Source organism: Ricinus communis, chromosome 5 (genome assembly GCF_019578655.1).
Source record: "Ricinus communis isolate WT05 ecotype wild-type chromosome 5, ASM1957865v1, whole genome shotgun sequence".
Lineage (NCBI taxonomy): Eukaryota > Viridiplantae > Streptophyta > Magnoliopsida > Malpighiales > Euphorbiaceae > Ricinus > Ricinus communis.
The window spans coordinates 22,808,082-22,820,299 of record NC_063260.1 but is presented as its reverse complement, the minus strand read 5'-3'; the positions used below and the strand labels follow the sequence as shown (position 1 = coordinate 22,820,299).

At 34.4% G+C, this 12,218-nt stretch overlaps 2 protein-coding genes across 2 annotated transcripts; both read left to right on the top strand.

Annotated features, from left to right (window-relative positions):
• The first annotated feature begins 1,395 nt into the window (after positions 1-1,395).
• On the top strand, positions 1,396-5,184 carry LOC8258418 (receptor-like protein kinase HSL1). Its single transcript, XM_002509377.4, has 2 exons — positions 1,396-4,205; positions 4,497-5,184. Exons 1-2 carry the CDS (start codon positions 1,613-1,615, stop codon positions 4,886-4,888), a joined length of 2,985 nt encoding a protein of 994 aa, XP_002509423.2. The 5' UTR covers positions 1,396-1,612; the 3' UTR covers positions 4,889-5,184.
• Positions 5,185-8,747: 3,563 nt separating this feature from the next.
• Positions 8,748-10,908, top strand: LOC8258417 (leucine-rich repeat receptor protein kinase EMS1). The gene has a single exon (XM_002509376.3). The coding sequence runs from the start codon at positions 9,488-9,490 to the stop codon at positions 10,493-10,495; it is 1,008 nt and encodes a 335-aa protein (XP_002509422.1). The 5' UTR covers positions 8,748-9,487; the 3' UTR covers positions 10,496-10,908.
• The last annotated feature ends 1,310 nt before the right edge of the window (positions 10,909-12,218 follow it).

Here is a 12,218-nt window from a genome sequence, read left to right as displayed (position 1 = left end):
AAGAAAGAAGAGAAATATTATTGTTTAATTATCACCCCAAATCCTTTAAGTATTTTCTTTGTTAGTAAAAGTAAAACATTACATAAAAACATATGGCATCGATTTTGTGAGCTACTTGATATGTGTATACTTGGTTAATCATCCCTAAAACAAACACATGGACCAAATTACCAAACTGTCATTCTCATGCTGGTAGACCAACTTAGCACTGATCTATCATTAATTAATACTAACATGAAGCAAAATTGTTTTGTAAATTTTCTAAGCATGTCTCTATTTTGTCATGATACTGTCTAAAAAAAGAGTGAACAACACAGACACAGGAGTGCAATAATTCAATTTCCAAGTCTATGTTCGAAAATGACGTCGTTTCTCTCTGACCCTCATTGACCGGTTTACCTTCTTTTTCTTGCAAAGTCCCGTCAATCGCTTATTCGTAGATTTCACCGTCGGTTTTTACTTTTTCCTCGTGGCACCACTCTTGCCACACGCGCGACAGACAGCCAAATTAGTGTTATCTTTGTGTGTTTTTCACTTCATTGACGATGATGAAACAGCATAATAATGTTTACTGTCCCTTGATAATAAATAGATTAGTTAATTAATTAACGGTAAAATTACCGAAAACCCCTTAATAATGTTCCTTTTTATTATTATTATTATTTTAAAGAAAAGACAAATGTGGAAAGAAAACGAAATTATCAATTGCATTCTATTTTCCAGCCAAACAAACAGAATCTAGAAGGAGGACACATGCACTGTTCTGTGTAAAAAGCTCTCAACAGCTAGCACAACTGGAGGTTCTCTTTGAATTCGTACACATATATCTAAAGTACAATCCATTTCCACAAGCATGGTTATCTCCATTTTTAGTGACCCCATTTTGGCATGTGATCTAATATATATATGCTTCTACTTGTCAACATTTTAACAATATCTACAGTCTCAGTCGTTTTACACCACGAATAATTAGAATCACTGCCCAAATGTATTAATATTTTCAGGCCAATATCACTTCAATTTCACTTAATAATTTAATTTAATTTAAATGCATTTATATTATTTTTTATAACATTTAAATACATTGATGTTACTGATTTGATTGGTTTTATAAATTCTTAAAATTGTTAAAGGTAAAGGTAATATGATTTTAGTGAAATATTAGACATACTATTTCCTTCTTGTAATAGAACTCAGTATACAGAGCTCCATATATGTCAATCCTTTTATTTATTGCAAGTGTAAATGAAATACAGAGCAGTATGATAGATTTCACTCGTTTATTTCATAGGATTAGACATGAAATCTTGAAATTGTTATAAAGGAAACAAGATTAAGTATTACTGATTGGAAGTGTCGAGAGAACATAAAAATGAAGTAGAGTGGTGATGCAATATGTGGATGGATAGAGGGGGAGAAAGGAAGAGCCCACACCAATAATCTGAATTATGCGATGGTGGTGGTAAAGTGAAATCTAAACATTCTCTCTCTTCTCAAATCTCCTTTTTCCACTTTTTCAATTTCAACTCTCTTATATACCTGTTACATTTACACCTCTCTCAAACCTCACCATTCCTCTCAATCAAACAAACTAACAAACAAACACCAAACTATGCTTCTCTTCATCCTCTTCCCTTTCCTTTCCCTTCTGTTGTTTCCATCCCCCGCTCTCTCCCTCAACCAAGAAGGCCTCTTCCTTCACCAAATCAAACTCTCATTTTCCGACCCAGACTCTTCTCTTTCCTCCTGGTCCGACCGTGACTCCTCCCCGTGTTCCTGGTTTGGCATAACATGCGACCCAACAGCTAACTCAGTCACTTCCATTGACCTTTCCAACGCTAACATAGCCGGTCCATTCCCTTCCCTCATTTGCCGTCTCCAAAACCTTACTTTCCTTTCCTTCAACAACAACTCCATCGACAGCATTCTCCCTCTTGACATTTCCGCCTGCCAAAATCTCCAGCATCTTGATCTTGCTCAAAACTATCTCACTGGTTCACTCCCTTACACCTTAGCTGACCTCCCTAACCTTAAATATCTCGACCTCACCGGTAACAATTTCTCCGGAGATATTCCCGATTCTTTTGGTCGTTTTCAGAAGCTCGAGGTTATTTCTTTAGTTTATAATCTCTTTGACGGTATAATCCCTCCTTTTTTAGGCAACATTACTACTCTTAAGATGCTTAATTTATCTTACAATCCTTTTTCACCGAGTCGGATCCCGCCGGAGCTTGGAAACTTAACCAACTTAGAGATTCTATGGCTTACTGATTGTAACCTAGTTGGTGAAATACCTGACTCACTCGGTCAACTCAAGAAGCTTCAAGATTTAGACCTTGCTGTCAACAATTTAGTTGGTGAAATCCCGAGTTCACTCACTGAGTTAACCATCGTTGTCCAAATTGAGCTCTATAACAACTCGCTCACCGGCCACTTGCCTTCTGGGTTAGGCAATTTATCCGCATTGAGACTTTTAGACGCTTCTATGAACGAGTTAACCGGTCCAATCCCAGACGAGTTATGTCAGTTGCAGTTAGAAAGTCTCAATCTTTATGAAAATCATTTTGAGGGGAGGTTGCCTGCAAGCATTGGTGACTCGAAGAAATTATACGAACTCAGGCTGTTTCAAAACCGATTCAGCGGCGAATTGCCTCAGAATCTCGGCAAGAACTCTCCTTTAAGATGGCTTGACGTGTCAAGCAACAAATTTACAGGTGAAATCCCTGAGAGTTTGTGTTCAAAGGGTGAGTTAGAGGAGCTGTTAGTGATACATAACTCATTTTCTGGTCAAATACCTGAAAGTTTAAGTCTATGCAAGAGTTTGACCCGGGTCCGATTGGGTTATAATCGGTTATCAGGTGAAGTGCCATCTGGGTTTTGGGGTTTGCCTCATGTTTATCTTGTTGAGCTTGTCAATAATTCATTTACTGGTCAAATTGGCAAAACTATTGCTGGTGCTGCTAATTTATCACAGTTGATTATTGATAATAATCGTTTTAATGGAAGTTTACCTGAAGAGATTGGTTGGTTAGAGAATCTTGGGTCTTTTTCTGGCAGTGGAAATGAGTTTACTGGATCTTTGCCTGGGAGTATAGTGAACTTAAAGCAGCTTGGAAATCTTGATCTTCATGGTAATTTGCTTTCTGGTGAGTTGCCAAGTGGAATTGATTCTTGGAAGAAAATAAATGAGCTAAATTTGGCTAATAATGAGTTTTCAGGCAAGATTCCTGATGAAATTGGAAGATTGCCTGTGCTTAATTATCTTGATTTGTCTAGCAACAGGTTTTCTGGGAAAATCCCCTTTAGCTTGCAGAACTTGAAGCTGAATCAGCTTAATTTGTCGAATAATCGCCTGTCTGGGGATATTCCACCTTTTTTTGCTAAAGAAATGTACAAAAGTAGCTTTCTTGGGAATCCTGGTTTATGTGGAGATATTGATGGTTTGTGTGATGGAAGAAGTGAAGGTAAAGGTGAAGGTTATGCTTGGTTGTTGAAGTCAATTTTTATTCTTGCTGCTTTAGTTCTTGTTATTGGTGTTGTTTGGTTCTATTTCAAGTACAGGAATTACAAGAATGCAAGAGCTATTGACAAATCTAGATGGACTTTGATGTCGTTTCACAAATTGGGTTTTAGTGAATTTGAGATCTTGGCTTCTCTTGATGAGGATAATGTAATTGGTAGCGGAGCATCTGGGAAAGTATACAAGGTTGTTCTTAGCAATGGTGAGGCAGTTGCAGTGAAGAAGCTATGGGGAGGAAGCAAAAAGGGAAGTGATGAAAGTGATGTTGAGAAAGGTCAGGTTCAGGATGATGGGTTTGGGGCTGAGGTTGATACTTTGGGTAAGATTAGGCACAAGAATATAGTTAAGTTATGGTGTTGCTGCTCTACTAGAGACTGTAAACTTTTGGTATACGAGTACATGCCTAATGGAAGCTTGGGTGATCTGTTGCATGGTAGCAAAGGTGGGTTGTTAGATTGGCCAACGAGGTACAAGATCCTTTTAGATGCGGCTGAGGGGCTTTCCTATTTGCATCATGATTGTGTTCCTCCGATTGTGCATAGAGATGTCAAGTCCAACAATATTTTGTTGGATGGAGATTATGGTGCACGGGTTGCTGATTTTGGTGTAGCCAAGGTGGTTGATTCAACTGGAAAGCCAAAATCTATGTCTGTGATTGCAGGGTCTTGTGGCTATATTGCTCCAGGTCAGCTACACAATCCTTCTTCACTAATTGTCTTTGATTTTTTAATTTGTTTAGTTTTAGTTGTTTTATACTGAGATGTGATGTATTTGTCTCATTTTAATCTTTCATATTTCTATCTACGTGCTCTGCATTTAATGAGTGTGGTTTGCCATTAGACATTAGAGCTGATTGTGTCTGTCTATTACTGGCGATTTAGGACTGTGGTGTTGATTCACTGTCAGCTTTTCTTGCAAATATATTTTGCGCAACAGAATTTAACATGATTTTCTTCCTCTGTTCAATTTTTCCCAGAGTATGCCTACACACTTAGAGTGAATGAGAAGAGTGATATCTACAGCTTTGGTGTGGTTATTCTTGAGTTGGTCACAAGGAGACTTCCAGTAGATCCAGAATTCGGCGAGAAAGACTTGGTCAAGTGGGTGTGCACCACTCTAGACCAGAAAGGAGTGGATCATGTTATTGATTCCAAATTAGATTCTTGTTTCAAGGCAGAGATATGCAAGGTTCTCAACATTGGCATTCTCTGTACCAGTCCACTACCCATCAACCGCCCCTCCATGAGAAGAGTGGTAAAAATGCTGCAAGAGATTCGGCCAGAAAACATGCCAAAGGCTGCTAAAAAGGATGGGAAATTAACCCCGTATTACTATGAAGATGCCTCAGATCAAGGAAGTGTAGCTTGAGTGTTACGATCCTTTTTTTTTTGGGCAAGCGAGGAAAAGCTCCTCAGTTCTTCTGGGCCAGCTTCCCAGTTTTTACCTTGAGTTTGGTGTTTGCATTACAAAAATGAAAGAAAGATGAATCTTTCTTCCCATACAGATAGAGTAGTTGACGGGAAGGGAAAAAAGGATAGTGAGAAAAGTGAAAAAATGAAAGGGAAGGAGGTGTTAAGTTATTAACGAGGAGTTCTTGTACCCGTGTAAAGTAATTACTGTTGAGAGTATTTAATACTATATTTAGTAATGAGTTCTTCTCTTTACTCTCAACTTAATTTCTTGAAAACTGTTGGGCCTTAATTAGCAACTACTGGCAAATTCTGTTTTAATGACATAAGTATGAAAAGATGCCAAACAAGGGGAATTTCTGCAGAATGGCTGTACGTAGTGTGCTATGCAACTCAAAAAGTTAATTTGGTAAGATTATTATTTAGCAGGTATTAGAATATGAGGTGAGTTTACCGGTTTTGGCCTCTGTAGTACAACATGCCATTAGAAATGTGAGATAGCCATTTATCAGGCACTTGAATTGAAATAGTTAGGTGAGGCAGGTCCTTTAGAGATGGGTCCATTGCTATTTAAGTGAAAGGGTTGCTGGATCCCTTTGTGGCCTGTTATTGCTCTGACAATTGCTTGGCAGTGATATATATATATATATATATATATAGAGAGAGAGAGAGAGAGGCTAGCCTGGCCGTTTAAAGGATTCTCGTTAGTTTATTACAAGCTATAATAAGCTGGCTAAATGGTTCTTTATTTCTCATGCAAAATAAAATAAGAAATCCAAAATATTATATATTGCCAGCCTACACCACGCGTATTATATTAAACAAATTAATCAAAAGAGGATGAAAATATATTATACTAATGATTTAAAAAGATTTAAGGCAAGGTGAGGCAGAAGAACCTTCAGAGCTACTAATTTTGATTACCCTTGTATAAGCATTGTTCCTTAAGACTGGCTCATGGAACTTAACCTGTAAGTTGAACATGTTTATAGCCTCTGAACATATTGCAAAACTGTGCATGTCTTGAATATTCCGAATTTATTTCAAGTGTAGTCATTAGTGCGCCCGTGAACCGCCAGCCGAGAGGCAGAGACTACAATATGGTCATAATCAATGAATTGGATGCTGATCTAATGGTTTATAAATTATAATGGGGCCGGGGCACATTTCACTTTCTGGTCCCATAACGACTTTAAAGTTGAGTTTTAAAACGACTCTTGTTTGGGCACATCAACACGATTCCTCGATTGGAAGTTTTATTGCTATGCCCCCATCGCCCTACCAGAGGACGTTTCACTGCCTTTTCTCTCTGCCCAATATCTCTATTGCAATAACAGCCCTTCAACTACACTAAATTCAAAATTCTAAAGTCTTAAAACAACTTAAGCTTTTATTATCGAACATAGAGTTGATATATTTATAACTCCAAAATTTAAATTTAAATTTAAATTTATGTGGTCTCAGTTCTTCTCGTTTCGGTTTAGTTAAATTTCTCCAGACTAAAAGAATTTGCAAATTCTTTTTTACTTTTGTAATTGAACCGAATCAAGTCGAATTTTGAAGAGCTCGAACTCGATTCGAGATTTTATATTTAAGTTCAATTTTAATTAATTTTAAAATTATTACACTCACAAGTAGCTCGAACTCAATTCGTAAATAGCTCGTTTATTATGCTAATTAAGCTAAATTTAAATTTGATTTGCTAAATAGTTATATAAGCATTTCTTAATATTAATTATTATATATATGTGTGCGTATTGTATTATAGTTTATAAATATAAATATATAATTTGAATATAAAAATAAAATTAATTCAAAATCCAGTTTAAATCATTAAATAAGTCTGCTCATCAAGTAGAATACGAGTATGTTCATAAACTTTCTAAACCAAGAGAGTTCAGGTTTGAGCTCGCGAGCCTACCAATAAATAAATTTGCTCATGAGCTTAAATACTAGCTTGTTCAAGAGCTTTTCAAATGAACCAAGTTCGAGCTCGAGCTAGCGAACCAATAAATGAACAAGCTATTAAGCTAACAAATTAACTTTTGTTAAATTTGAATTCGATTTGATAAAATTATTAAACTCAAACTAAACTCGAACATAGCTCAATTAACTCAATAAATAATTCTGAACCAGCTTTGCTGTTAGTTGGTTTACAATCCTACCTTCAAGCATTGGCAAATGCCAAATAATATCCCATGAAATGATATTAATTGAGATGTCATGTAATAAGATGAAGTATGGGGTTTATTTGTTGTTGTAGATCCCAAAGACCTTAACGACTAACTGTCTCTAACTTTAGTAATTGTTCCAGGTCAAGCTATAAGGAGGCACAGGGGCAGCAGCATCATTAAGAAACTAATTGATTGGAAGCCCGAGCTAATATGTTGTAAAAGAGAGCCTAATATTTGCAGGTCTAGTTGGCATTTTGGGTGAAAGAATTACAAAAGCCCAACATATGATCTGCATAGCAAATATCAAAATACAATTTATTCAAAATCGGACATGGGCTGCCACGTTTGAACCTGGCCTCGGTTGGGCCGGTTTCTTAGTTGGAAACCCTGTAAAGTTATAAAAAAATCTATGGTTACTTTTTCGTTGACACAGTAAACTAGAGACTTCACAGTAATTTCCTTTTATTATCATAATGAAGTTCAATTTCCAGCATATAAGTACAAAATAAAACAAGCAACTCTGAACACCAAGTTCAAAGAACACAAAATAATAATATAACAAAAACCCAATTGCCATTTGCTCAAAATCAAAGTTTAAGAAAGAACCACCTATTCTTGCCACTCTTTCCCTTCAAATCTTTTCTTGATATCTTTAGCTCTTATCTCTGGAAACCAAAGCATTAGGACTAACAACATCTTTCAAATTATTATCAAAAGTAAATCTAGTACATATCAAATGACTATAAACTATTAGACTTCACAGTTTACCCCTCGTATAAAGGCCAAATCTAATGGCGAAAAAGATTGGCTAAAACATTAGTGACGAGATTATAATATTTTCCCATGTAATATGTTTTGTATGTCTTGCTTATGTCGGTTGGATGGGAAAGTTCCACAAAACCCATCCCCGCCCCCCTTCCCTTATTCCACGAATTTGCTGGGTTTTGGCTTATATGGACTAGAAGGTGATTAGTTCAGAGTTCCATCATACTGCAAAGATACTGGCTGTACGGATCCCGTCCATTCAACAGACACCGCACCATTTATCAGCTAATCTTTATTTATTCAATCCTGTCAATACTTTTACTATAATTATCTTTTATTAGAAGGCTAAACGTGTTCTTTTATCTTTTTAAATTAAAAAAAAAAAAAGATAAACCAAAATTATTAATTGCACTTACATTCGTACTAACAAAATTTAAATCCTCTTCAAATTTAAAACTTTCATTAACGAAAAAAACCTTATTTAAATTAATACTGTTAAATAAAAAAGCTTGAGATATGCTACATGCAGGCCTGATTGCCTACAAGAAAATCAATAATAGCTTTTGTAACATTATCCCCTGTTACAATAACAGCAATGGAAACTAAAGAAAAAGAAAAAAATCTGTCGCAGATAGACACATCTTAACAATCTTTCTTATAATAACATTTTTGTAGGTTTCATATAATAAATAGAGAGTATGCAAGACCAGTTAAATGTTAGGAGGCACTTCCTTAAAATCAAATGAGTTGTTAATATCACTATCAATATTTATCAGTCCAATTCATTAGTTACACAATGGTTTTTAGTAAGTCAAATTTGAATTTATTTAAAAAATATTTATTTGTGTTAAATTTTATCAATATTAAATCAAATATATGTAACAACAATTTAATGGAAGGTATAATTGATAATGTATCATTTAAGATGAAAGAAACTTCTAATAATTTATTAATTAAATTTTATAAAATGATATTAACATTTAATTAATATTTTTTAAAATTAAGAATTATTGTTCAATTAAACGAATAAGTGATTAGTTAGATATTATTAATAAAATAACAATCCTTATAAGAAAACAACCTTATTTTGCAAATTTTGATGAACCTTATCGACCAGAATTATTACCTAATCATGACAAACCAAAACACAGATAGACATATAAAGTAAAGTAAATGCATCACATATAATCATCATAAAATCTAAATCTAAATCTATAAAAAAAAAAAAAAGAATTTGGTCAAATCTAAGCAAATTTTTTGTTAACAGTTTCATCAGCACTTATGGAAAAGTACAAAGAAAGAGAGGGCGGCCAACCATAACTATAAATCAAAAGGAAAATATAGAATTCCAACTTTCTTACCAAAAAATCTCCATTTTTCAAAGCATACACATTTTACGCCAGTTAGATGCCTCATCTTTTCTCAATTGTCTTTTTCTTTCAATTCTTCACTTCTTATCATCTTTCTGTAACTCAATCCATTATATAAATAATTTTCTTGCAAGAACAGTCGTAGGGTAGCCTACTTCTCCTCCTACACCATTTCTCCCATCATTATATCAGGTTATCAATCAAAAACCGTACCCCAAGAACATCAAGAAAATTCAAAATTAAAAAACTATGAATTCTGCTGAGCAAATTGCTTATGATTTTATCTTGTCTCTTCTTGCAATTACTCTTGTCATCCTTGGTCTGGTACTGATCTTCTTTTGTAGAAAGAAACCTGTAGAATCTGAAGAAACACTTTCGGTCAAGGTTTCTGCACCGACATATTCATTAACAGATATTGATGCTGCTACTGATGGCTTCAATCATCGCAGAATTGTTGGTACAGGTCATTTAGGGACAGTATATGCAGCTGTAATATTGCCAAGACAACAGCTAGTAGCTGTTAAAAGAATACACCCATCTCTTGTTTTAAGTAATCCTGGTTTTGGGTTCTCTTCGATACTCAAAACTCTTTCTTTAGCTCAACATTCTAATATAGTGCCTATATTAGGGTTCTCTCAAGCTCCTGGTGAGAGAATCATTGTTACGGAATTTGTTGGTATGGCTAGTTTAGATTTTTATTTGCATGAAAATTCTGACGGCGGTTCATTATTGGATTGGAGCCGGAGACTGAGGATCGGCGCCGGTGCAGCTAGTGGGATGCAATACTTGCATGAAGGGATGGCACCAAATGTCGTACATGGGTGTTTTAAGGCATCAAATGTGCTATTAGATGTGAAGTTCTGTCCTAGGGTTTGTGATTATGGGCTCTATTTTTTAGCACCTAATGAGAAGAGAGGGCTAGCTGGATATGTGGATGATGAGTATTGGAGTCAGACTGGTGGCGGTGGACCTTGTAAAGCAAGTGATGTTTATGGGTTTGGGGTAGTTTTGTTAGAGCTTTTGACTGGTAGAAGAAGTGAAGGGGGGCTACTTGTTAAGTGGGCGTTGCCTTTGATTAAAGAAATGAAGTTTAGTGAACTTTTGGACCCTAGACTTGCATTACCTTCTGATATGAATCAAATTATAAGACTGTCAAAGGTTGCTTCAGCTTGTGTAAGCAATAGTAGGAAAAATAGGCCTACGATTGTTCAAGTAGCAGCAATTTTAAACAGTTTGGAGAGCGAGATATGTACATGATTGGAATTGGATTATGATGCATTTTCATGATTTGATTTGTAGATCATACGAGTCAAAATTAATGTAAAAAGGGAAAAATCAGAAATCTTATAGTGTTGAAGATGGAAACTATGTAGAGAACTGGAGATGTAAATTTTGATTCTGATTATAAAGTGGCAGAGTTCGTCAAGTGGGCCTAAAATTTAAGGGGAAGCATGTTGAATGGGACAGGGCAGGGCCGGTGACTTGTCGCTAGGGACGGTGAATTTAATTTTTTGTTTTCATGCAGGGTAGGGATCTCTTTTAGAGTGAAAGGAACCCATTATTTCTAGTCTATTTTCTGTATAGTATCTTTAGCATGCCATTGGTTCATGATTAGATTGATTGGCTTTCTTGTTAATCATTTTTGTATAATTGCGATTAGTCATTTGAAATTCCTGCACCATCGTCACCCATCATCACTCATCTACAATTTCCTTGCGTGAATTCGTTAATACATAATTAAATTTTAATATAAAATGTGACATATATATATATATATATATATATATATATATATATATATATATATTATTAGTATTTTATAATTTAATATTAGAAGATTAATAAATATTTAATTATTAGAATTAGTAATATGTTAATTATTTATTAGTTTTTTTATATAGATCAGGATATAAGTCTAAACTAGAAAAGGAAATTCTAAAAAAGGATTAAAGTGTAGTTTTTTGTCGAATTATTAAAAGACTAGACTGAAATATATGTTACAGAAAAAGCATAGAAGCCCAGTTCTAATCAGTAATGCTATCTCTCTAATTTCTTCCTGGGCTAAATATGAGGCCAGAGTTATCGGGCCCAATGATACGCAAATGGTGGTTTGGATTGCATTCATATGGCATGTGAAAAGTTTATGCTATGGCCTCTTGGGCCTCATCATTTTCATGAAATATCATTCCACTACTAGTTGCATATGGTTTTCCATTATTATTTCCATTGCAGAAGAAAAGGGAAAAACAACAATGATGGTAGTAGCATGTTAACTTGTAGAAAAGGATTCATACTTAAAAATTTAATTAGCACATTTACCAGACATATTTACCAATAATTCCACATTTCCACCCGAAAGAAACCAAATTAAATCGTTGTGCATATAAATAAGAGACAAATGATGGCGCTAGAATTATAGTAATACATCTGATAAGTAGAATAAAAGCACTAAAAAGCGAAGCACCAACTCATTTGATATGAGATTATCATCATTTACATAAGAAGATCCATTACTGAATTTTGTTATTATTATATAATTAATATGCTATTAAAAAAAGAAATTAATTACTTAATATAATAATTACATAAATTAATATTAAAAATTCCAAGGAAGGCTAATTTTATAACACATCGACAAAATTATTATTTACTAATAATATAAGTTAAATATATATATTAAAATAATGACTAACTATTTTTTTATATTAAGGAGGACACACTCTAAGAAAAAAGGACCACTAGACCGTGAACTGCACAACAGTCAGTAGTAAGCCTTTTATACTCGCCATAAAAAATAAAAACTCAATTAGGCTTTGTTTGTTTTTAAAAAATATTTTTTTGAGAAATATTTTATCTTATTTTTTAATTTTTAGGACACTAAAAAAAATAAGAGAAAAGAAAATAATTTATTGCTTAAACAAAAATCATTTCAAAATACATAAAATAACTTTCCATTTAGAGAATGGAAAGTTATTTTCCA

What these genes read in the sequence shown, in the direction of transcription:
- LOC8258418 (XM_002509377.4), top strand. Translation starts at nt 1,613, where the DNA reads ATGCTTCTCTTCATCCTCTTCCCTTTCCTTTCCCTTCTGTTGTTTCCA. An exon ending in TTGTGGCTATATTGCTCCAG is followed by an intron (nt 4,206 to 4,496) that starts GTCAGCTACACA and finishes AATTTTTCCCAG; the next exon opens with AGTATGCCTACACACTTAGA.
- LOC8258417 (XM_002509376.3), top strand. Translation starts at nt 9,488, where the DNA reads ATGAATTCTGCTGAGCAAATTGCTTATGATTTTATCTTGTCTCTTCTT.